Genomic DNA, 26,686 nt, shown 5'->3' with positions numbered 1-26,686 from the left:
ACATCACAACATATATTTGATATTTATCACATTCTTTATAACAATGAAAAAATAGAAATGACCTAATAGTTAATGAATGCTTATAACTGAAATAGTCTGTGTTATAACATGAAGCAAAAAAACAATTTTAGGTACAACATAACATCTATGTTTTTTAAAAATGTGGAAGCACAGGGAGATACTACCTGTTAGAATGGCTATTATTAAAAAAGTGAAACAACCAGTGTTGGCAAGGATGGAGAGAAACCTGAACCCTTGTACATGGCTGGTGGGAATGTCAACGTTGCAGCTGCCGTGGAAGTTTGGCAAGTCCCCACACAATTACCATAGGATTCAGTAATTCCACTTCTCAGTATGTACCCAAAAGAATTGAAAGCAGGGTCTAAGGCACCTGTACACCAATGTTCATAGTAGCATTATTCACAACAGCCAAAAGGTGGAAACAATCCAAATGTCCATCAACTGATGAATGGATAAAATGTGATATATACATATTCAGCCATAAAAAACGAATTAAGTTCTGACAAAATAATAAACGTTTTGACACATCAGAACATGGATGCACCTTGAAAACACTACACCAAGTGAAAGAAGCCAGGCACAAAAGGGTACATATCTGGAAGGAGGGAGGGGGTTTGGGGAGTGATAGGTCAGGTAAAGGGCATAAAGAAAAATCACGATTTGTAATAATGAATATGCTAATAATAAATAATAAAAATCAAACTAAAAAAGATTTGGGAAGCATTTCTTCAGGAATACTATGCCACAAGCTTCTAAAATAATCCATTTCACTAAACATGATTTGACAATTAAAAAAGGGGGGGGCAGGGCCAGCCCGTGGCTCACTCGGTAGAGCGCGGTGCTGATAACACCAAGGCCATGGGTTCGGATCCCTATATAGGGATGGCTGGTTCGCTCACTGGCTGAGCGTGGTGCTGACAACACCAAGCCAAGGGTTGAGATCCTCTTACCGGTCATCTTTAAAAAAAAAAAAAGAGGGGGGGCACATATTGTATGATTCTATTGATATGAAATATCCAGAATAGTCAAACTCAGAGAGTCAGAGAGCAGATTAGTGATTACCAAGGGTTGGAGGTGGGTGTGGTGGCGTTTATTGTTTAATGGGCACAGAGGTTCTGTTTGGGGCGATAAAAAAGTTCTGGAAATGGTTATACAACACTGTAAATGTACTTAATGTCCCTGAATTATACACTTAAAAATGGTTAAAAGGATAAATTGTTTTCTATATTTTACAACAATAAAACAAAGACTGGAAGGCTACACAACAAGACATTCAGTGACTTCTGAGTGGCAAAATTATAAAGATCATGACTTCCTTCTTCTTTACTGTTACAAATCGTATAATAAACATTATTGATTATGGGGGGCAATGCATATAACTGGACTCAGTTAATAAAATAATGCAGGAGCATTCAGTCCATCTGGCTTTATTACACTGCAAAGCTTTCCCATGTGAGAGCCACTTCATCTCTGGGTGCTGAACAGAATCTCGGCTGGGCAGTTGTGCTCACCTGATGACATCCCTGTCCCACTCAGTGTGTAGTTACCATCCTGGTGGGATGAAATGACCCCACTCTAGGATTCATCCCAGTCCCCTGTGTTGCTGGGTACATGAAGGGCCACAGCACAGGGCTCTGGAAATGCCTACTGGCTGCCTGGAAGACTTCCACCATGCCATAACCTCTGCCCACGTGCTTAATATTTGCTCTGGACTGTTGGGTTTGCAAAGAACTAGACATTTATTGTTTATTCTCACTCATCCCATGAGACAGGCAGGACTTTCCACTATACAGATGTTGAAACCAATGTTCAGGGCTGGCCCGTGGCTCACTCAGGAGAGTGTGGTGCTGATAACACCAAGGCCACGGGTTCGGATCCCATATAGGGATGGCCGGTTAGCTCACTGGGTGAACGTGGTGCTGACAACACCAAGTCAAGGGTTAAGATCCCCTTACCAGTCATCTTTTAAAAAAAAAAAAGAAACCAATGTTCAGGAGAGGGAGTTGAGAGCTGACAGAACCCAAGTCATCTGACTCCAAAGCCTGTGCTTCCCGGCCACCTCTCTCCATCTTCCAATTTCATAGCAGCAGACTATCTGGGTAAACTTGGCATAGCTTCCTCCAACAACGGGCTCTTAACAGAAACTTCTGGACATTATATGACTGAATGTCCAACACAAATGATATAAGAATTTGCACCAAAGGCCTTTTTCCTAAATCTGGTTATTAGCTTCTGCCTCATGAATTTCTTCATTCCAAAAGACAAGTTCCCAGGGGCCCTGGCAAAGTGTCCAGGTGCCTGATTCCCGTCTTCAGCCCTTCCCACACCCTCAGTCTTCCTGTCAGAGATCTAGGTAGCCCAGGGCTACCTGGAAGCCCAGCTCCCAGGTGTTCACTTGAGCTTGTCCAACACCCCAAACACCTGTGTGAAACGCTCTCTGTCCAAGATGCGTCCATAGCGCAGGGTGAGGTAGAAGGTCTGTTTCCTGTTGTACTGCTGGATACGCACCAACAGCTCCTGGGGCCGGTCCTTGGTTTCTGTCAGAGGCATCACATCTGCCACGGGACAGTATGTGTCCTGCCGCCAGCCCCAGAAGGTCAGGTGAGCCACCTGCAGCATGGTGCCGGACTCGTTCACATACAAGATGCCCACCAGCCTCTGGAAAAAATAGCTCATCCAGCACAGCATGGCCAGGGCAAAGCCAGCGATCCCACTCACAAGGCACAGAGAGTTGAGAGTTATCAGGCCCTCAGAGTACCAGTAGCAGCCCGGCGGCAGAGCCACCACTGTCAGGGCAGTTTGTACCACTTTCAGCCGAGACATGTACCCAAAGAATCTGATGGCATTAAAACGGTAGATCATCTGAAATTTCTCAGTCTCTGTACCTGCTGGTTTCTCCTTCAAAGTGGGAGACTTGCTACCCAACCACCTCTTGGGATCCTCCTGCCCATTGCAGCACCAGAGCCCGTGGAGAGGCCTTCCCCACACAGCTGGCCCCCGAAACCTCAGCACAGCTCGAAGGAGGGCAGCCTGAAAAGGAGACAGGGGATCATTTCTCTCATGGAACTCAATCCTGCTAATCACATAATGAATACCTGCAAAGCACAGTACACGAAGGCTTCCAGCAATCCTGCAAGGTCACCATTATTGCCAGAGAAGGAGAGAAAGGTAAAGCCAGATGCTTTACTGCATGTGAGCTTCACAAAAGTTATTCAAAATACTTCCACTTTACCACTAAGGAAACAGCCCAGAGAGAGTAAGAAATTTACCCAATGACACAGAGAGTGAGTGAAACGGAGTCTGACTCTACAACTGGTTCTCTTTCCTCCAGGTAGTTCCAAGTATAGGAAAGGAGGTGCAGACTTCATTCATTCAACAAATACCTAAGGAGGGTCAATTCTGGGCTGCACATTGGATCCACAAGACTGTGTGAACATTTCCACAAGCAGTAAACTAATCAATATCCTAGTAGAGAACTCGAGCAACAAATGTGTGACATATTTACCACAAAAACGTTCCAATTCTCCATCTGGTTTATGTGTTATCTTGTGTGCTGAAGGAAACTGCAGTTTTAACTTCGCCTAGTTTGGGGAACGGGGACCAGCAGAGGAGAAATGAGGCGGGTAGGCCCCAACCTGTAGCAAAAGGACTTTATGAGGTGAGTAGTGCAGTAGGAAAAGCTCTGGGGTTTGGAGCCAGATGGGGATTCTAATACTGGCTCCAAAAGTCACTAGCTGTGGATCTTCCGACAAGTTATTCCACCTCTCTGAGCCTCAGTTTCCTCACCTTTCAAAATGGGGTCTCAAAATATACTGGCCGAGATAACGGTTTTAAAGCCCTCAACTTAGTACTTGATGCACGGTGAGCGCTCAGCGAGTTTTCACTATCGCTACGGCTGGCTCATGTGACCCCAGGAGGGCAGAGGAAACCGGTGAAAAGCTTCCTCCCGTGGGCCCTCCGAGTCACAAACCCAGAGGTCCTACCTGCCTGCCTCGACCCGGACGCCCGACCCGGACGCCCAACCCAGACCCCCAAAGCACGTCACTCCCCCACATGGACCACCACCCGCCGTCTTACCATGGCCCCACAGCCCGCTGCCGGAAGTGAATTCCTCCTGCCCCCGGAACCTCTCAGAGCGCATGCTCGGATGTACAAGGACAGCGCGGTGCGCGTTGCATGCTGGGAGTTGTGGTCCGAGCATTGTAGGAGCCTGTGGGATTCTCCTTTTCCCGACGTGCCCTGCGGCGCGGGAGTGGAACTAGGAAGTTCCGGGCCGAGTTCCTGGTGCCAACGAGTCTTGTTAGGTGCGGACAAACACTAGGGACATGGCGGCGCCCGGCACTGCGCTCTGCCTCTTCGACGTGGATGGGACCCTGACGGCCCCGCGGCAGGTAGGCGGTGTAGCCTTGCTGCTGCCAGATGGGGATAACGACCGCCCAGGGTGGGCACCGAGAGGCGGCTGAGGACCGCCTTCCTCCTCCGGGGGCTCAGCCCTATTCTGGGCGCCCTGGAAGCCTGAGACAGAAGCCCCTAACCAGCTCTTAAGACCTCAGGGTGCTCGGAGATATGTGCTCATGGGAGACATTGAAAGCAGGAAACTTGTATAGGATTGAAAAATGTAGTCTGGACTCACTCCGCAAGCCCTGGGGACTGACAGACCAGGATTTGAACCCCAGCTCAGGCCCCATTACCAGCCAGGTGCCCTCCTTAGTTCTGTCGCCAATGAGCTGTACCGTGTAGTATGATATTAAAAACATAGGTTTCTAGGTCAAACAGACCTAGTGGAGTCTCAGCTTCACCTCTTGACAGCTGTGTGAGTTTGAGCAAGGCAATTAACCACTGAGCCTCAGCATCTGCCACTTTAAGTGGAGACATTACCTGTTCCGTATGGTGTTTGTGAGGGTCAAAGGAAATCACGTAAGTTCATGAAGGTATCTTGCACAAACTAAGCCTCAGTAAATACTAGCCACCTCCACCACACCCCTCTCCAGCCCCGGCAGTGGACTGGGTTGAGGGAGGAATCCTAGGTTATTCCAGACTACCTACTGAGAGCTTTTTTGGGCCCTTGGAAACTTGCTCCCCACTCCCAGATTTTGCTGCTGCAGGGACAGTTAAATTTCAGTTAAGATCAACCTTGCAATGAGGCGCTCTCTTTCTCTGTCTCCCTCGCACAAACTGGTCGCTGAACATCAGCCATTCGAACTCGAAACTGGGCCCAAGTGGCCTCACTGTCCTTAGCTTGTACCCCCAACCCCCTTAGTTTGGTCTGGGTGGTAGTAGTGGTATGTTCCAGAATTTCATGTCAAATGTGTGTGACCTTAGACATATCTTTACTCCTCTGAGCCACAGGTTTGATCCATCCAGACATGACACCCTAAGTTCTCCAAAGGCCCTTTCTAACTTTGAGGTTCAGCAATCAATACATACTTGTGGGTTGTTAAAAGCCCATATGGTCTAGAGCTGAGGACAGCAATTCATTTTTTTAAAGGACCATATAGTAAGTACTTTTGTCTTTGTAGACCATATGGTCTGTAGTACTCAACTTTAGTGCAAAAGCAACCGTAGAACATATGTAAACACAGAGTGGCTGTGTTCCAATAAAACTTTGTTTATTTATTACAAAAGCAAAGTTTGGCCCATGGGTCATAGTGGTCTACGGTCTACGTTTCCAAGCCTTTTTACACAATATCACTGGACTTTCTCAACCTTCCTCTCTTTCTTTCCTGGTAGGATAACTGTTATTAGCATTTTAAATAGAAGGAAATTGAGACCCAGTGAATCCCTGACCTCAATTTCACACAGCAGACCTGGGCCTCAGGGCATTGTTATTTAAGTTTGCCATTTCCTAACAAAAAAATAAATAAAACAATAAAAAAAAAAAAAAAGAAAGTTTGCCATTCCCTGCCATGATACTAAGGTGGAAGCTGTTTCAGTTGCTTGGGTGTGCCCTTCAGGAAAGTGCTTCTGATTCCAAAAAGAATCAGGATATATATAAGCATGAAATATAATGCAGCAAAGAAACCAGGCAACCCAGAATGTATTGCCCTGAGACATTTGAAACATGATATTTGGAGTAAACATAAATAATTTTAACATTCAAAAAAACTAAAATCCGTAATTTAAAAGAAAATTGTTTCTATATGCTGGGTACTCTAGGTAAAAAATAAAAATATTTTAGCAACAGATCGATTTATTATACATTTCCCTTAATATATGTTACTCAAATATTGATAAGCACAATACAATCTGGAAGCAGAATAGGTTATCTTTTCTTGCAGTTGCTAAAACAGGATATGACCTAAACAGGTAAAATCTAATTAGCATGGACTCCAGAGATTTGTACATTTCACTGTTTTAGTAGAAGTTTGTCATGTTGAGTATTTGCGTGAAAATGGCATTCTATCTAAAAACAGTTGCGACTTAGAACAAAAGCCTACAAAAAGAAGGGAAGCACAAACCCAGCTGAATTGTTTTCTAACTTTGCATCATGAAAAATTCCAAACACAGAGAATCATTGAAAAAATAGTACACAGAATGCCGTGTACCCCCCATGCCCAATTAGACTGAAATATGATTCAACATTTCATCATATTTATTTGATCTCTACTTTTTTTTTTCTTTTGCAGCAACTTCCTAAGCTGCACTCATCACAGTACATCACCCCTATGTATTTTAGCCTGCATCTCTTAAGGACAAGGACATCCTCCTTTGTAACCATAGTATCCTTATCATACCTAAAAAAATTATTGCCAGTTCCCTAATATTATTTCATACTGTAGCCTAGGGGCAGGCAAACGTTTTTATAAAAGGTCAGATGGTAATATTTGAAGCTTCTCACGCCATCACAGCTACTCATCTCTGGTATAGCATGAAAGCAGCCTTAGACGCTGTGTAAACAAACAGACGTGGCTTTGTTCCATTAATACTTTACAGAAACAGGCAGCAGGCCCACAAGCCCTAGTTTGCTGGCCTCCTTTACTCCATAGTAAATTTCCTATCATCCCCCCAAAAGTCTTTTCTTTGTTTTTCGAGGGTTTTTTTTTTTGTCAGCTGGCTGGTACTAAGATCTGAACCCTTGACCTTGGTGTTATCAGCACCATGCTCTAACCAACTGAGGTAACTGGCCAGCCCCCCAAAAAAGACTTTCATAATTTATTTATTTATTTATTTATTTATTTATTTATTTTTTAAAAAAGATGACCGGTACAGGGATCTTAACCCTTGACTTGGTGTTGTCAGCACCACGCTCAGCCAGTGAGCAAACCGGCCATCCCTATGTGGGATCCGAACCCAGGGCCTTGGTGTTATCAGCACCATGCTCTAACCAACTGAGGTAACTGGCCAGCCCCCCAGATCTTAACCCTTGACTTGGTGTTGTCAGCACCACGCTCAGCCAGTGAGCAAACCGGCCATCCCTATGTGGGATCCGAACCCAGGGCCTTGGTGTTATCAGCCCCGCCCTCTCCCAAGTGAGCCACGGGCCGGCCCAATACTTTTTTTTTTTTTTTTTTTTTTTTTTTTAGAAGGTGAATTTCACTTTTTTCACCTTAACTTCAAGCTTTTGGATCTTTCTCTGTGTTTTATTTTATCTGGGGTGATTTATAAAGGATTCTTTGTCATTATCAGCACAAGGGTATTTGGGAATATTGGAACAATTTTGCTATGCAATTACTTTACTGTAAAGATCTCCACTGCAGAGGGATGTAGTTTATATGCTCTGTTGTGGTTACAGCATCTGGGTTTTATTTCCTGTCAAAAACTATTTGCTGTCACTTGGAAGCAAGAGGTGCCTTCTCCGCCCCATTCACATTGAAGAACACATCATGATAGCTGACCATAATACCATTTAGCTCAACAGTGTGCACAAGGGTTAAGATTTAATAAATTGTACCCTTAGGTTTCTGTTTGAAGATGGAAGTATTGCTCTTGCTGTTGTTGGTATTGCATTTTTTTTTTTTTTTTTAAAGATGACCGGTAAGGGGATCTTAACCCTTGACTTGGTGTTGTCAGCACCACCCTCTCCCAAGTGAGCTAACTGGCCATCCTTATATAAGGATCCGAATCCATGGCCTTGGTGTTATCAGCACCGCACTCTCCCAAGTGAGCCACGGGCCAGCCCTCATCCAGATGTTTATATACTGAGGTTGAGTTAAATGGTTTTTTTCTGTTTTTTTTTTTTTTTAAATTTCTAGTAACTTTTTTTGTAAAGGTATTCAGTGTAAGCATACAGTTCAGATTGCTAAAAGTCAGGCTGGCCAGTTAGCTCAGTTGGTTAGAGTGTTGGTGCTGATAACACCAAAGCCCACATTTCAATCCTTATACCAGCCAGCCACCAAAAAAAAACCCCCAAAACAAAAGATTGCTAAAAGTATTGTGATTTGTGTTAATAAATGGATAACCTTTCATCTTAGTTTATAATTTCTTTTAAATTATCCCAGTTTGGAATTTAGCATACCAGAGTACGTCAAAAAATTCATGGAAAGGGCCGGCCCGGTGGCGCACTGGTATAGTGTGCCGCTTGGGAAGCGCGGCGGCGCTCCCGCCGAGGGTTCGGATCCCACATGCAGACCGGTTCCCGCTCACTGGCTGAGCGAGGCGCGGGAGCAACACCAAGGGGTGTGATCCCGTTGCTGGTCCCGGTCCGGTACGGGGGCAACATTGTGATTTGTGTCAATAAATGGATAACCTTTCATCTTAGTTTATAATTTCTTTTAAATTATCCCAGTTTGGAATTTAGCATACCAGAGTACGTCAAAAAACTCATGGAAAGGGCCGGCCCGGTGGCGCACTGGTATAGTGTGCCGCTTGGGAAGCGCGGCGGCGCTCCCGCCGAGGGTTCGGATCCCACATGCAGACCGGTTCCCGCTCACTGGCTGAGCGAGGCGCGGGAGCAACACCAAGGGGTGTGATCCCGTTGCTGGTCCCGGTCCGGTACGGGGGCAACACTGAGGGTTGTGATCCGTTGCCGGACACGGAAAAAGACAAAAAGGAAAAAAAAAAAAATTCATGGAAAGATTCATATTATCCTTTAACTCTATTTCTCCACATAGTAGAGAAGAATTTTGAAGTACCCTTGTAAAATACCATTAAGACCATTGTTTATAGAGATTGGAGCATTTCTTTTAGGAGAGACTAAAAAAATCTAGTCATCTTTAATCTCATGTTATTTTGTTTTAAACTTAACAAGTTAAATCCATCAATGGAATGCTGTGTAGCATTTGAAATGAATAAGCTAGATCTGTGTGTTGGCATGAAAAGATCACCACATCATAGTGCTGAAAAGAGCAAGTCACTGCACAGGACATAGAATGGATCAATTTCTGTTTCAAAAATAAGACCTATTTATATAGGTGCATATAGACAGGTATATAAAAATTTGTGTATATGCATATAGACAGGCATAGAAAAACAGCTGGAACAATGCACAACAGCTGTTAATATATTACTTATGTGTTTAAAATTAGACAAGTAAAATTTAACAAGTTTATTCTGATAAAAAGTTAATGCCCCAAATTACAACTAAAATATTTGAATTTATCTGGAAACTTAGTAACTGAATTGACATGTGTGAAAGTCAGGGTTGTATTAATCTTGCAATTTGTTTCCTGATTATTTTGTGACACGTGACTGTTGTATTTTCCTTCTTGAAATGTAGAAAATTACCAAAGAAATGGATGGCTTTCTACAAAAGTTGAGGCAGAAGATCAAAATCGGAGTGGTAGGCGGGTCGGACTTTAAGAAAGTGCAGGAGCAACTGGGAAACGATGGTAAATAATACAACACCAATTACATTTTGGCCGAAGATTAACTTCTCATGAGAATTGGGACCCATAGCCGAGTGTCATAGGCAGCCCCGAGTCCTCCACCCCATGTGGCAGACTTTCTGCTTCCTTGTTCGGGAAAACGCTTTCTCTGCCTTTATTTTTCTTCTGTGTTTAATCCTTTAAATAAGTTTCTGGAGTTGCTGATGGAGCGCTTGGTACTCAGATGTGTGGGTAGTTCATCTGAAAAGGTGAGTGTCCATGTCTTTGTACCTGGTAATCGTTCTGCCTGGAATACTTCCTGTTTGTCCCCAGTCACTGCCCTTTTAGCCTCAGCTCAGGCCTCATCTCCTGACCATCCTCCCCATCCATCTGGGTCTAGGTGTCTCCTCCCTGTTACCCTAACTCAGTGTTTCTCCAAGTTCCCTAATCATGAGAGTAACCGAGGACTCCCCTACTACATCCAGTGAACCAGAATCTCCAGCACAAGATACTCCAGGATGCTGGAGAGTCTTATTGGCTCTGCCACTGGAGATTCTGACTTGCTAAGTCTACGGGACCTGGGAATTGTATTTTAGCAAGTACCTCGAAGAGATTCTAGCACACAACCCTGCTAATGTAGCACTCTGTAATTATTGCAGACGTCTGGTTATGTTTGTCTTGAGGACCAGGACTATGGGTTATTCGTCTCCATAGCCTCAGGGCCACTGGGGTGCCTGGCCTATAAGAATTGATCATCCGTTTAACTGTTATGGTCCCCAGAGTCTTCAGATCTCGGAACCAGCTCCTCTAGAGCAAGATTTCTCAACCTTGGAGCTGTTGACATTTTGGGCCAGATTATTCTGGCAGCTGTCCCGGGCATTGTAGGGTGTTTAACTACATCCTTGGCTTTTACCCACTAAATGCCAGCAGCGTGTACACACACATACACACACACAGTTGTGAAACCAAAAATATCTCCAGATATTGCTGAATATCCTCTGGGGATAAAATGACTCCCAGCTGAGAGCTACTGTTCTAGATAGAATATCTTACAGTGCACATCTGTGTAGACCATATTTATTAGATCACCATTACTGGGAGAGTGATCTATGTAATCCTTTAGAACTCTGTTCCACTTTTACTTAATTTTCCTTATAGGCGCTCTGCTTAGAAATGCTATAAGCAACATAATAGAGCACATTAAGCCCTGGAAATCCTGTTACCGGGTCATGATTGCTCTTTAACCGCATGCTCAGAGAGCTTTTGTGTCCGTGTAGACTAGTGTCTGTACATTTCAGAGAGTGTGCAACAGAATCAATACATTCACAAGCTGGAAGAAAGTTGAAGGTCCACCTCTATCAGAATAACCTGGGAAACGTATTAAATACAGGTGTGGGGGCCTCACCCAACACACAGTGATGCCGTTGAGAGGCACAGAGCCTAGCCATCTGCATTTTAACAAGTGCCTAAAGTTTGAGAATCCCTTCCATAAGGTTTCTGTGGGTGGTCTCCAAATATGATTGATCATAAGAATCACTTAAAGAGCTTTAAAAAAAAAAACAAAACTGATTTTTAGCCTGTCCCCTGGCAATTCTGATTCAGGAAGCCTGAAAGCAGAGCTTGGAAATGCACATTTTCCCCTCACTGCCTTGGTGCTGCTGGTTCACAGCGAGGTTGGGAGCCACCATGGGCTGACATCTTCCTTTACAGACAGGCAAACTGAAGGCAGGGAAACGGAATAACCTGCCACCAAGTCTCCAGTCTCCAGCCCAGTCATCATCCTTTAAATTGGTCACCAAGTGCCGGCCTGTGGCTCACTCGGGAGAGTTTGGTGCTGATAACACCAAGTCAAGGGTTAAAATCCCCTTACCGGTCATCTTTAAAAAAATAAAAAATAAATTGGTCACCAAAATAGCCTTTTTTTTTCCTTTAAGAAGCTTTCCCCCACACTCTCCTGGTCTATTGAGATGAGGTAGCCTTTCTCAGTCTTTCTTGGAGTTGAGCAGTTTCATTGGTGGCAAGTATTAATCAAGAAGTGGAAATGCAGGTTTTGACTCATTGCATTCTAAGTTTTCTTTTGTTTTGTAGTGGTTGAAAAATACGATTACGTGTTTCCAGAAAATGGCTTGGTAGCATACAAAGATGGGAAATTCTTATGTAAGCAGGTAGGCTCTTGCGTATTTAAACTGCTATAAACTGCTATTAAAAAGTAGTTTTCTAAAAGGGCATTTGACATTGAATTCCTCTGGGGAGCCGAGGAACAAGGGTGAGGATAAATCTTCACTCTATATTCTTAAAGTTTTGAATTTTGTACTGTGTGACTATCACATATTCCAAATTGATAAGTAAATTTTTATAACTTTTTTAAGGATATGTAAGTCTAATAAGGAGAAACTGGGGCAGGCTGCTTTACTCTAAGCATTTTTAAGAGGTACTATGTAGCTCTTAGTAGTAGTAAGATCATTCTGTTCAGACATAACAGAAAGTGGAAGTAGAACAAATGTATTTTCTATCAGTGTCTGTGGATATGTTAATTGAATAAAAACAGCAACAATAAACTCATTGGGCCTTCCGGGAAGTGCTTGAAAAATAGTGAACACAAAAATCTTGAGTAATGAAGCAGAAAATGCTTTTGACTAAAGCCTTTCTGGTTTGCCTAATGTTTTCAACCAGAGGAGAAAGAGAAAGAATTAAAAAGGCAGTGGGGCGTGTCACTGTCACTGCTACTATCAGCCTAGTGACTTTGGAACAAGAGTGGGTTTGCCGTAAAGCTGTTTTGCAAATACCTCCTGCTGAATCAAGTAACTCCAGTATTTCCTTTATCTAGAATATTCAAGGTCACCTGGGTGAGGCCCTAATCCAAGATTTAATCAACTACTGTCTGAGCTACATTTCGAAAATCAAACTCCCAAAGAAGAGGTGGGTTTGTTTTTAGCAAAGAGTCTCCACTGGAATGTGGGGTGATGTCATTTGGTGAGTTAGTGCTAATTTAAGTCAAAAGCCCAGCACTGAGTAAGGAATAATTGGAAACAGTCTGTAAAGCCAATAATATAAAAATGATTACATATATGATGGCATGTCCTTATGATGGAAATTTATATAGCTGTTTACCCATATGCTTTCAGAGGCTCTCAGTGAGAGAATGTACCCATGAAACAGCATGTGAAAAAAGCAACAAAAACCCCAGATCTGGAAATCTCCAACCAGAGGCATCCAGGCCAGATCCCATGCAAAGCCAAGTCTGGTTGGCCTGCAGTGTTAAAATCTGAATGAGTTAATTGCCATCATTTAAAAGTCTGGTTTCAGGGCCGAGCCCGTGGCGCACTCGGGAGAGTGCGGCGCTGGGAGCACAGCAGCGCTCCCTCCACATGTTCGGATCCTATATAGGGATGACCGGTGCGCTCACAGCGCTCACTGGCTGAACGCGGTGCGGCCGGTCTCAAAAAGGACAAAAAATAAAAATTTTTTAAAAAAAAGTCTGGTTTCAGGGTCAGCCCGTGGCTCACTTGGGAGAGTGTGGTGCTGATAACACCAAGGCCCCCGGTTCAGATCCCATATAGGGATGGCCGGTTAGCTCACTGGGTGAGCGTGGTGCTGACAACACCAAGTCAAGGGTTAAGATCCCCTTACCAGTCATCTTTTTAAAAAAATAAATAAATAAATGTCTCATTTCACATTTTAAAATATCTGGATTTCTTGCTTCTGTTGGCAAATCTGAAGACCTGGCTACTCTGAGTTTTCATTCGTATGTGGGAAGGATACAGGTGATTTCTCTGAAATATTTCTCATTTTCTTCCCAGTTTTCAACACTTGTTATATAACACCTATGTAACATTCAAGGGGAGAAATGTCTTTTAAGTGGCAGTTGAATTTCAGGGCATGCTGCACTTCAGAAGCTGCTTCAGGCTATTAGGATTCATAAATCTAGCATCTTCTGCCCAGCATTTCCAGTCAGAGTGCAGAAGCTTCCCTTATCTCAGGAGGGGCATGGATGAGACGGGCTGGACGGACCGGAGCTGACTGTTGTTGCAGCTGGTGGTGGGCGTCTGAGAGTCCCTAATCCTATTGTTTACTTTTATGTATGATAGAAATTCTTCATAGTAAAAAATGATTACATATATCCCAGGTCAGTTTCGTCCTTACTTTGGACTAAGCATTAAGGGAGAATAAAAATTTTTTTAAAAAGACAAAACAGAATGCCATCCTGAAAGAGCTTATCATCTATCGAGGGAGACAGATGTGCAGAGCTGTAATTCCAGAATAGTATAAGACCCTGGTGAGTACAGAAGGTATAACTGAGACTGCATTAGTCCATTTCTATTGCTTATAAGAGAATACCTGAAACTGGGTAATTTATAAAGAAATGAAATTTATTTTTTACCATTTTGGAGGCTCGGAAGTCCACAGCCCAGGGAGCACATCTGGTGAGGGCCTTCTTGGTGCCGACTCTGTACAGCAATGCAGGGTATCACATGGCGAGAAAGGCCTGAGCAACAGATCTTCTTACAAAGCCACAGAACCGCACCCCTGACACCCCATTAAACCATCATCCCATTACTCCATGAATGGATTAATCCATTCAGGAGGGCACTGTCCTCATAATCAAATCACTTCTTAAAAGGCCCCAGCTTTCAAATACCATAATTGGATTTCCCACCCTCCTCTTAACACTGTTATAATGGAGATCAAGTTTCTAATACATGAGTTTTGGGGGGACACATTTAACTCATAGCAGAGACCCACCTTGATCAGCTTCTGTCCACATTTGGATCAGTGCTAACCCTATGCCCTACATAAATCAGGCAGATGCAATAAGACTTGAGAGTGCAAGCCTTCAGGGAGGAATTGAATGCTTGATAAACCCCCTTAACCCTTGTTTTTGAGAAGCCTTTCTAAAATGCATCAGCTTCCCTCTATGCTTTGGCAAAGGGAGTGACAGTATGTCCTTGAGTTGGAGGAAAATAATTGAGTTCTTTTTCTGATCATTTAGGACCTGTAACCCTAGGGTCATCCCTGGGCATAACCACCAGTCCCCCTGGTACTGCAGTGAACATGTAGAAGGTACGGGGGACAAGACTGGGTCTCTGCCAGCTCCAGGACAACCTGGACCTTGGGTTTTTTTTGTTTGTTTGTTTTGTTTTGTTTTGTTTTTTTCTAAAGATGACCAGTAAGGGGATCTTATCCCTTGACTTGGTGTTGTCAGCACCACGCTCACCCAGTGAGCGAACCGGCCATCCCTATACAGGATCCGAACCCACAGCCTTGGTGTTATCAGCACCGCACTCTCCCGAGTGAGCCACGGGCCGGCCCAAGGACCTGGGGTTTTTTAAAAAGTTTCTTAGGCATACATATTTTGTTATATCATTTGCTCCTTCTCTGCAAGTTGAGCATAGGGGAAGGGATCCAACTGATCGAGATGTTGCTGTTCTTACCTTAGCTGATGAGTATATACTGCTTCCCAGTTTACAGAGTACCTTTACATAAACTGGTACATTTGACTTTCACAAGAGCCTTCTGAGGTAACCAGAGCAAATGCCATTAGCTTCTCTTTGTAGGCAAATAAATGGAGGGTCAGAGAGGTTCCCAGAGTCACACAGCCTAGTAGAAGGCCACATTGGCCTTGAATCTGATCCTCAGCTCTGTCCTTGGCATGTGGCTTCTCAATATTTAGAATGGCTGAGATCGGGGATATGTGATTAAAATAGAAAGAGATCGGGCTGGCCCGTGGCTCACTCGGTAGAGTGCGGTGCTGATAACACCAAGGCCCCGGGTTCGGATCCTATATAGGGATGGCCGGTTTGCTCACTGGCTGAGCGTGGTGCTGACAACACCAGGCCAAGGGTTGAGATCCCCTTACCGGTCATCTTTTTAAAAAAAATAAAATAAAAATAATAGAAAGAGATCAGGAAAATGTTTCACAGGGCTTACAGGCATCACCATTTAGAGCTGACAGACACTTTAGAGTGCATAGTTTGTCATCAAGTGCTTAAATTTCACTTGCCAGAATGATTATCTACCTTACAAGTTATGAATTTTTAAGAAACTGTTTTGGGGCCGGCCCGGTGGCGCACTGCTACAGTGCGCCGCTTGCGAGTGCGGTGGCGCTCCCGTCGAGGGTTCGGATCCCACATACGGACCGGTTCCTGCTCACTGGCTGAGCGAGGTGCGGGCCCAACACCGAGGGTTGCAATCCCGTTGCCGGTCCCGGTCCGGTACGGGCGTGACACTGAGGGTTGCGATCCGTTGCCGGACACGGAAAAAGACAAAAAAAAAAAAAAAGAAACTGTTTTGAGACTCAGACTGGAAACATGGTGGGGAAAAATGTTTTAAACATCTTCATTCGAAGTAACTAAAATGGTATTAGGCGGGTCTCATTTTCTTTTATCAAATCAAACATTTAGGAGCAGTCTGCCACTGGGTAAATTGAATTTCCTCAGTTATTACCGAGGCTCATTGGACGATTCTCAGAACCTTCTTCTATGTGGCTTTGCTTGATAAAATTAGTGGGTTCAAGAGCTCACTAGCAAAATAGGCATCTAGGACATATGTTTTCACACTTCAGGGGACAACTGGCTGCTTTTGTAGTGCTGGTAATTATTTTCATAGCTCTCTATTAACTGTCAAATTTTCTGCCCGACAGCAGTAACAGAAATATAATGTGAATCTCACATGCTATTTTAAATTTTCTGTAGCCATGTATTTTTTTTAAAAAAGCAGAAGGGAACAGGTGAAATCAATTTTAGTAATTTACTTAACCCAATATATTTAAAAATAACCATTTTAACAAGTAGTCAATACAAAACATTAATGATGATTATATTTTTCACACTAGGTCTTTCAAATCTAATCTTAATTCAGATTAGCCACATTTCAAGGCTCAACAGTCCCAGGTAGTTCATGGCTACAGTATTTTTTTGTTGATAGTTCATGGCTACCTTACTACACAGCTCAGCTCTGAAAAGCATTCATCACTCCAGCCTCTGCCTTTTAGAATTTCCCAACTTTTTAGCCTGTTTATCTATCTTTGTTGCCCCAATAAATGGTGTTTTTCAAAGTACCTCTGTCTTCTTTCCCTCCCCAGGGGTACTTTCATTGAATTCCGAAATGGGATGTTAAACGTGTCCCCTATTGGAAGAAGCTGCAGCCAAGAAGAACGCATTGAGTTCTACGAACTTGATAAAGTGAGTCTTTCTGAAATATTCTTGGTGAATGGCTGGGTTTATGAAAATAAGATAAGACGCGCAACTTTGTGGCCACTAATTTCGAAACTGCAATACAATGGATAATCAGTATCTTTTTGTTTTTCACAGAAAGAAAATATAAGACAAAAATTTGTAGCTGATCTGCAGAAAGAGTTTGCAGGAAAAGGCCTCACGTTTTCCATAGGTATTGTATATTTAAATATGTTTCAAACTTTGGCACCCATTTGCTGGGAGTTTATTGTGGGCCAGTGAGCTCTTGAACTTGGACTGTGCCCTGGTTTAAGGTGGGCAGGAGATTTAAGGAACAGTCCAATCTGTAGAGGAAAACCAACCATTCTCTTTTCTGCATAATTAGCCATAGCAGGACTTGCCCAGTCAGGAAATGCCTTCTAGACTATTGGGTTTGTTTCTAAATTCTTACCCAACAGTCTTCTTACCTGCACTTCTTTTAGTCAAAAGCGGAACACTTTGATTAATGAAGAGTAAGAACTTATCTGCACACCTTTGGGCAGAAAAGAAACCCTGTAGTGCACTCCATAACAGAGAGATGGAATGCGAGCCTCTTAGATAAATTAGACTGAATATGTTTTGAAATCATACAGTGTTTCAGTAGCAAGGAACCTTAGGAGTCAGTTGGGTAGCTTTTACAGATCAAGAAACCAAGGCCCAGAAAGGAGAAGAGACTTGTCTAAGTTTACAAAGCCTTCATTTACTGTGAGGGAGCCAGTGTGTGGACATTGCTGATGTCTGATGCACAGTTCTTCCTGCAGCATGAATGGCTCAGGCCTGTCTTTTGGTAGAACGTGCCCATCAAACACTTTGCAAACTGATTTCTCCTGTCAATGCTAATCAGCCATTGCTTAAAGCCCTCTCTTTTTACTAGCTTTAATAAATGTATGGGTTGTGGGAAAACTGGAATTGCAAAGGAATTATGTGTAATAGATGAATGGGAGGATTTTTAAGTACTCCTGAACTGTGAGGTGGACATCTTTCTGACAAAGCTTTGAAAGGGTTTTTGTTACCTGTGAAAGCTGCCTGTAAATCACCTTCAGTGTGATTTTTCATTTTTCCTGCAAGATTTGCTGGATGCAGCCTGCTTCCAGGCATTTTCCACTGAGGGTGCTCGAGACAAGTGCAGTTGAACGAAGCCGTAATTGGGTTTTTCAGAAGCGTGCTTCATTGAAACCCACTTGCTTGACAGAACACTTAAATGGAGATGCATTTCTCATTCTGAGTTGGCACTCTGTAGCTCACTTTTAGACCCAGGTGAAATAATGTTGGGAGAAAAAAACACGATGTAGGATTAATTTTGAGAATCTGTCCATAAAGTAGTGTAAATAACAAACTAGGGTATTAAAAACCACTGTGGCAATCCAGTTGGCTGACAAACAGTAAATTGTAAATTTTCTCGGTGACATATCATTAGCCTCTTTTCACCTTTAGCTTTTGTGTGCCCTTCCCCACCCGGCAGGAGGCCAAATCAGCATTGATGTCTTTCCTGATGGATGGGACAAAAGGTATTGCCTGCGACATGTGGAAAATGACGGTTATAAGACTATTTATTTCTTTGGAGACAAAACCATGCCAGTAAGTACGGAAGTGTTTTTACAGTTTCATTTTCAATTTGGGCTTAAGGGGGAAAAAGTCAACAAACAGGCTATCTTTCCCCTCACCCACACTTTACCCAGAGGCCGAGTTCACACTGAGCAAAAGCTTCTGTTCTAGAGAGGGGTGTGATTAAGCCTCCCTCCCTTCTGAGCTCAGACACCCGACACCTCAGTCTAGGAGAGGATCATACTGCGTGTCAGTTGATCCTTTTCAGTTTGGCTTTTGAATTAAATATTGCCCACTTCAGGTGTCTTCCAGAACACCTGGTCCCCAGTAATGTTCTCAAACCCTGACTGCATTTCAAAGCCCTTGTTGGTTTTATTTTATTTTTTCACGTATTTTTCCCCTGAGGCATTTATTGTAAGTCGAGCACTGGGAATCATAAATGATGGGAAGACAGGAAATCTCATGAATCTGAAACTCAGAGGAGGGCATCAGGGACAGTTAAAGGTGGGGGCCAGTCCTAGGCATCACACACAGGTACGGGGAATTGTCCCAGGGGGTAGGTGGGGAGGTCAGAAATCCCAAGTCCAGGACTGTATCTAAATTGGGAACTGAGAGCAGAGCCCAGTGTTAAAGGCCCACACCAGCAGGAGGACTACACAGAGGAAATTTTCCCAGAGCTACTGTGGCAGCAGAGTGAGGGTCTCCCTGGGACAGGTGGATCCCCAGCAGGTCGGAGAGGCATTGCCGCCATTGGGAGCCCAAAAGGAGGATCAGCACCAGTTCTTCACAATCCAGCCTCAGGCTTGGCATCTCTTGGCATCTCCCTTTAAATTCCTCTCTCCTCTGTGACCCTTTGCATCCTTCCCACGTGCTGCCTGGAGGTGTTACTTGGCCACCAGAGGCCATATTTCATGCTTTGTGACCCATCCTGCACCTAGTAGGTGCATCATAAATGCTGCATATACAGAGCGTCTCATCCCTCCGATCTCTGGTCTACTTCACAATACTTGCTGCTCTGCTAACGAGCCTGCCTTCCAGCAGGGTCCCCATGTCATAGTCTTCTAGTGTGAAGGGGACTCCAGCTTAATATGAGCCTGTTGCCTGCTTTTGGAGTGATACAACTGGAACTCAGGAAGGGTAAGTGACTTGCCCAAGGTCACACAGCTAGCAGTAGAGCTGGTGTTACCAGAACAAATCTACCTGTTATTTTTTGTTTTAAATAGCTTTATTGAGCTATCATTGATACACAAAAGCTGCTTTTAATATATGCATTTTCTTTTTTTTTTTTTTTTTTTTTTTTTAAAGATGACCGGTAAGTGGATCTCAACCCTTGGCTTGGTGTTGTCAGCACCATGCTCAGCCAGTGAGCTAACCGATCATCTCTATATGGGACCCGAACCTGTGGCCTTGGTGTTATCAGCACCACACTCTCCCGAGTGAGCCACGGGCCGGCCCAATATATGCATTTTGATGAGTTGGGACATCTTTATGCCTCTTTGGTTTGGGGGTGGTTTGTTTTGTTGTTGTTGTAAGAAAATTTGACATGCAATCTACCCTCTTAACAGACTTTTAAGTGTGTGATATAATATTGTTAACTATAGGCAGTATGTTGTCCAGAAGATCTCTAGAACTTGGTTACCTTATATAACTGAAACTTTATACCCACTGAATAATGACTCCCCACTTCCCCCTCCCCCTAGCCACCATCCTGTTCTCTCCTTCTATGAATTTGACAATTTTAGATATCTCAAAAAAGTGGAATCATTTGTCCTTCTGTAACTGGCTTATTTCACTTAGCTTAGTATCCTCCAGGCTGAATAATCTTCTATTGTATGAACATACCACATTTTCTTTTATCTGTTCATCTGTCAGTAGACATGGGGGTAGTTTCCATGTCTTGGCCATTGTGAATAATGCTGCAATGAACATGGGGATGCAGATCCCTTTTTGAAATACTGATTTCTTTTCTTTAACTGCATATCTTTGGACTAAAGACTTAAACGTAGACTTGAAACTGTGAAAATCCTTGAAGAAAATATAGGGAAAAAGCAATGATTTCTTGGGTATGATACCAGAAGCACAGGCATGAACGCAAAACAGCGAAATAAACAAGTGAGACTACATCAAACCAAAAAGCTTTTGCACAGCAAAGGAAACAATCAACAGAATGAAAGGCAGCCTATGGAATGGGAGAAAATATTTGCAAACCATATATCTGATAAAGGGCTTGTATCTAAAATATAAACCCCTACAGCTCAATAGCAAAAAACAACTCAATTTAAAAAATGACACCAAGGTCAAGGGTTCAGATCCCCATTAAAAAAAAAAAATGGGTAAAGGACTTGAATAGACATTTCTCCAAAGACATAGCTAATAAGTGTTGGTGAGGGTATAAGGAAATTAGAATTTGTACACTCTCAGTGGGAATGTTAAATGCTTCAGCTGCAATTGAAAACTGTTCAGAGTTTCCTCAAAAACATTAATAGAGCTATTTTATAATCCAGAAGTATATATTCAAAAGAATTGATATCAAGATCTGGGAGACATACCTGCTCTTACACGCTCCGGTGGGGTGGGAAAGATCTTGTTCTAATTCTCAAATTGGGCCAGCCAGTTAGCTCAGTGGTTAGAGCACGGTGCTGATAACACCAAGGTCCGGGGTTCCATCCCTGTGCCAGCCAGCTGCCAAAAAAACCAAACAAACAGAAAACACTACAATAGATTTTTCTGTATCATGACGTTCCTGCTGTATGTAAGTAGCCATCTAGAAGTCTCAATTGGGTCTTTGAAGAATGAAGTGTAGTTCTTGGATAATCAGAAAATGATTTCTTTTGGGAATTCTTCATTTGGGAACTAATTAGAGGCTTTTCTATTCTGTGTAACCATTGCATTACCATGCATTGATTCTATTTTTTAAAATCTTACCTACTTTTTAAAAATGAATACTATTTAGTGGAGAGTTTTTCCTCTGATTGTAAATCAATACACATTCATTGCAGAAAATTAGAGAAAGTATAAGGAAAGGGAAAGCCACCTGTAATCACAGTTAGATGTCTGACGAACCCCACTCTCAGCCTTTTCTCTGTATATATATGATCTCAAAAGTACAATCCCTGCATTTTCATTATTTTTAGCTTTTTTCTTTTTTTTTTTTTTTCCTTTTTGTCTTTTTTCGTGACCGGAAACGGGATCGCAACCCTCGGTGTCGCGCCCACACCACGCTCAACCAGTGAGCGGACCGGTCTCCATATGGGATCCAAACCTTCGGCGGGAGCGCCGCCACACTCTACTGAGTGCACCACCAGGCCGGCCCTAGCTTTTTTCTTTTAGCATATTTTATTTTCCCCTTGTTAGTGAATATTCTTTGAAAACAAGATTTTTAATGGCTATATAATATTCTTTTATTTAGGCATAGTTTATTTCATTATTTCCCTTGTAGAGGCACATTTGGGTTATTTAAGGGCTTTTTGCTGTTATAACTAATACTATGGTGAACATTCTTGCATGATTCTTTGCCCTTAGCTCTGATCCTTTTCCTCAGTGCTTTCCTAGAAATGGGAATTAACAGTGCAGCCATCTAAACCTTTAAACAACATATCAGTTCTTGAAACTTTAGGCACAGAGCATTACGAATACTAGCTTTTGACTTTTCATAGTCAGCGATAGACGTTTAGAAAGCTATTTTCTTTTTTTTTTTTTTGTCTTTTTGTCTTTTTCCGTGTCCGGCAACGGATCGCAACCCTCAGTGTTGCCCCCGTACCGGACCGGGGACTGGCAACGGGATCGCAACCCTCGGCGTTGCTCCCGCGCCTCGCTCAGCCAGTGAGCGGGAACCGGTCTGTATGTGGGATCCGAACCCTCGGGCGGGAGCGCCGCCGTGCTTCGCAAGCGGCGCACTATCCAGTGTGCCACCGGGCCGGCCCGAAAGCTATTTTCTTTTCTTTGGATTGAAGCTGATGTTTTTGCCGGCTTCCAGGGAATCAGCACCTGAGTTAAGAGCTGTCGGTAAAAAGTCATTGCCCTGCCCACCAGCCTCTCCTCTCCCAGCAGCATGGGCCCCGGCTGGTGGCATCTGGTGTGACACACAGGGTACCCTCTACTTTGAGTAACTTGAGAGCAGAGTGAAGAAATAAGGCACTGACTTTGCTTTTCAAAACACTTGTCATTACCGGAAACCCCCTCATCCTTCCTGTCAGCCACAACAAGCAGTGTTTCTTAAACCCAGGTCTGAGTTCAGCTTGGAGGCCCTGGGCTTAACCTGGAGTGCCTAGGTTTGCTGCAGGGAGAGAGATGGCAGGAGCATGAAAAGACACATGCCACACTGCTCTGCCTGGCCTACCTGGGCCACGCTGGCCGAGTCATTCTTCAGTCACTCTGAACTCTCAGGCGAGAGAGCTTCTGCTTATTTAATTCTTTGTGTAAACGGCATCTTGACCTTAAGGCAATTGCAACATGAAAACATTCTAGCACTACGTGCACAGTGCACATTAGCAACTCATTTGCTTTTTGACTCAGCACTTCCATTTGGGGTAATTTAGCTATCAGTGCACTCAAGCATGTGTGAAATGGTGCACACGGGGGGCTCAGGGGTGGGAACAGCCCTGCCACTCCTCACGAGGACACTGGCCATGTAAACAATGGTCTGTCTCCACAGTGGGATGCCACAGAGCTGTAAAAACAGCCCATGTGGACCCATCTCTGGAGTTTTTTGTTAGGCAAACAAACTGCAGAACAATATAAGTAATGTGCGATATTTTTGTCTAAACAGGCAGATTTTGCTTCTTTGCAGGAAGGTATAAAAATAAAGAAGGTGAAACTATATCTTCATAGTAGCTTGTAAATGCATAAAGGGAGTCTATTAGGATAAAATATTACAGAGGTTATGTGGGGGTAGGGATGAAGATGTGAGAGAGGTTTGCCACCAAAATCTTATCTTTTAAAAAATTTTTGAACTATTGAAAAATAAAACTTTTACCTATCAAATTGAGAAATGGGAGGAATTTAAAGTTTTCTGGCACTTTCTCAGTGTCAGACCCCTAGCTGGACACTGATATTGGACATGGTTTCCTGCAGTCCTTGCAGCAGCTCTGGGAGACAGGTGCATCCTCTGTCCAGCTGAGGATATGCAGTGGGAAAGGTGGAGTCTCAGGTCCACAGCAACTGGGCTGGGGTCCGAGAGCTCCTCCTATGGTTCCTCCACATCACTTTCACAACGCAGAGACCTTCCTTCCTTTCATGTTAAATTGTGCAACATTTTATTCTCCAGAGATGTTAGAAAGGAAGGTCTTCCTTTAAAGTTAGCTTAAAAGAAGTTCATTTCAGCAGCTGGTCTGTTTCAGGATTTGTCTTCTTCATAGCCAGGAAGACCCAGATCTGGCCCACTACTCCCCAGTGCAGTGACCACACGCACATCTCTCTGTCTCCATCTGTGAGCCTCAGTGCCCTCGTCAGCCCAGTGAGGACATAACTCCTCTTTCGAAGGAGCAGTATGAATGTATGAGAGAGAAATCATTGAGAGAATAAGCCCTGTCCTCAAGCTCCCAGTTAGGCTTTGGAAGGGAGTTGGCCTTCGCGTGCCTGGACTTACTCACCATGCCCGGCATCTGCAGCTCTCTCAAGACTTTGAGGGCTGGCAAAGGTGCGGAATGTATCCTGTGGACAGATCTGCCTTAGTACTCATTTATTTCTGGGCAGACTTATTTGAGATCCAGGTCTTTTTGTGTGGCTGGAGGCAGACTAGGTTACCATGGCGAGTCCCTTCCTCCCAGAGGGACCAGTGGGTCGCTGCTGCTCCCCACAACCTGCCTCCTGAACCTGCTGCAGGAGGCTGAACCAGATTAGAGGTTCTCAGCCCAGCTGTGATGTCCCAGTAGGTCCAGTGTGGGAGAACAGGAAGCAGGTGCCATGCAGGGGAGCCATGGGCTTCAGATGTTCCCTGAGGTCCCTGCCAGCCTTCCTCCCTCCTGGACACCAGAGTCCATGCCCCATGGGTCCTGAGACCACATCGGTAGCGACTGGACCAGCCTGAGGAATGAGCATTGCAACAAATTTAGTTATAGAGCTAATTGGCTTTTATTTGTGATTCATGAATCCCTGCAGCCTCTGTTCTATAAAGCAGAATAAGAGCTCCCACTGGGCAGCAGAAGGACAGTGGGCTTTGTGAGGTGGGAACAAGAAATCAGAACAATAGGAGAAAAGCTGACTGATTAACATCAGGTTACTGCATGTTACTTTTTTGTGTGGGTTAAAGCAGAAGGGACTTCCTTGTTGTGCTAGTGACTCAGGTAAACAGGAACCTCCTGTTTTCAGGAAAAACTAGTCTGTTTTGGGATCTGTCTGCTGTTTTGGTTTGATTGTGCGGCATTTAGCATGAGTGACTCCATTTTGGTTTGGTCTGGTCTGGTCTGTTGGGTCCTAGTGCGGGAGCTCAGTCTAAAACAGTGGCCTCTCATGACTTTTATTTATTAACAAGAGAGACAGGCTTCAGCCCCCGGAGTGTGGCTGGTCTTCCAGGGAGTCCCTGGTATGGTCACTGATGTCCACAGAATCGTCATTTTCTGCATGCATTCATGGGCCAAGGATGGGGGGGTTGTGCTCAGAGCAATCAGCAGGCCCGAGGTTCACCCAGAGCCTCCAGCCCGACTGCCAGCTCCTGTTCCACCTCCACCCCTCCTGCCTGTTTGTTCTCCACTAGATCCTAAGCTGCTGGTGCTCTTCCCTGATGTACATTGGAATCACCTGATCAGTTTCAAGACATTATGACACTGGGCCTGGGCCCTGCCTACAACCAGTCTTTTAAGGCTCTCCGAGACTGCAGCCAGATAGAGCCGCTGCTCTAGGCTCCATGTGGGCAGACCCTTGTCTTGTTGGCCTCTGCACTCTTATAACACCTAGAAATTTGATTCATGCTTAATAAACGGTCATGGGTGCGAGAATCTGAACTGCAAGTTACAGAGAGTTCATCTGTACCACACGTGGGTATCCACACAGCAAGTACCCCCAGCCATCCAGCAAGCTCAGGCCACTCCCATGGAGAAGGACATGCAGGCCGTGTATATTCAACACTGTTTCCCATGTTGACCTAAAAAGAAACTGAGGCCAAATACACATAGCAAGGATTTATTGAGCCAATATGACAATTGCAACCAGGAGATGCATAGTCAGGTCACCCTGAGAAATGCGTTCCGAGGACTTTAGCATTTGATAATCACAAGAGCGGGGAAGGATCAAAGGAGAGTGAGACAGCCCTGCCTAATTACTTCATTGGGTTTTCTATTGGTTGTACATGGCGTGTAGATTTGGGATTGTTACTAGGTTACATAAGGGTTACTAAGCCTTCTGGGTTATTTTATGGCTTTCTGGTGCCATTAAGTCTGCTTCTACATAAAAACGGTCTTATAACGTTTTCCCGGACAGGTGGATGTGACTACTGACTTATCCCAGACCTGGGCAGAGCAGATTTTTTGGTTATCACCCTCTTAGGCTGTGACAGGAGCAGGACAGTCAGGGTTCACCCCCACACTGTTCAGGTCAGCAACCGCGCCTGCAGAAGTGGGACAGAGCTCCTCATCAGCCTCCAGGGTCCGAACCTGGCAGACACTAAGCCTTTGTTTTATCTTCAGGCCAGGGCCTTTCAAGGATTTGAATATTAATTGGCTGATTTCACTGTGCTGAGGCCTGGCCTTTGGGCCTGTCAGGTACACTGTCACAGAAATAGGGAAATACGATCATTCATTCATCCCTCCCCCCACCCACTTCCCTGTCTTTATCCTCTCTCTCCTCCTGCTGAGCTTCCCCAACCAGAATCAAGTAACTTTCAGTGCATATGCAAATCCGGTGTTTGAAATTTCCTGGTCTCCAAAGCCTCCTTATTCTGCCCTCTGTTTCACTAGCTCACTGGTTGGGCTCTGCTTCTCCAAGCCTCGCACCTACTGTGGGATGCAAGCTCAGGGCAGCCCCAGGAAGGAGCCCACCATGCTTGAGAGTCACAAAGAAGGAAGCAGGTCCCTAGGCAGGAGAGGAAAGAAGGTCTGAGGTTGGTTGTGTTTGCAATGCAGATGCTCCCGCTAGCCTTGTGGCCTTCTAGAAGTGAGCAAAGCCAAGAAGAGACCCAGCCAAGCCAACCCAGCTGGTCGGGGGGGGGGGGGGGGGGGGGGGGGGGGGGGG

The 26,686-nt window shown here is 44.2% G+C and overlaps 2 protein-coding genes across 2 annotated transcripts in view; one reads left to right on the top strand and one right to left on the bottom strand.

Moving 5' to 3' along the window:
- Positions 1-2,412: 2,412 nt before the first annotated feature.
- Positions 2,413-4,162, bottom strand: TMEM186 (transmembrane protein 186). Its single transcript, XM_008565159.1, has 3 exons — positions 4,099-4,162; positions 3,117-3,151; positions 2,413-3,051 (listed from the first exon to the last, which is right to left on the bottom strand). The coding sequence occupies exons 1-3, from the start codon at positions 4,160-4,162 to the stop codon at positions 2,413-2,415; spliced, it is 738 nt and encodes a 245-aa protein (XP_008563381.1).
- Positions 4,163-4,310: 148 nt separating this feature from the next.
- Positions 4,311-26,686, top strand: part of PMM2 (phosphomannomutase 2) — a 26,615-nt gene continuing 4,239 nt past the window's right edge. Inside the window, exons 1-7 of the mRNA XM_008565095.1 lie at positions 4,311-4,412; positions 9,677-9,788; positions 11,853-11,929; positions 12,592-12,683; positions 16,846-16,945; positions 17,075-17,150; positions 18,438-18,553. Coding sequence (XP_008563317.1) covers positions 4,347-4,412; positions 9,677-9,788; positions 11,853-11,929; positions 12,592-12,683; positions 16,846-16,945; positions 17,075-17,150; positions 18,438-18,553 — 639 coding nt within the window. The 5' untranslated portion in view covers positions 4,311-4,346. The remainder of the gene's footprint in view (positions 4,413-9,676; positions 9,789-11,852; positions 11,930-12,591; positions 12,684-16,845; positions 16,946-17,074; positions 17,151-18,437; positions 18,554-26,686) is intronic.

Source organism: Galeopterus variegatus, unplaced genomic scaffold (assembly GCF_000696425.1).
Source record: "Galeopterus variegatus unplaced genomic scaffold, G_variegatus-3.0.2 Scaffold195, whole genome shotgun sequence".
Classification (NCBI taxonomy): Eukaryota; Metazoa; Chordata; class Mammalia; order Dermoptera; family Cynocephalidae; genus Galeopterus; species Galeopterus variegatus.
This window is presented reverse-complemented; position numbering and strand designations above follow the sequence as displayed.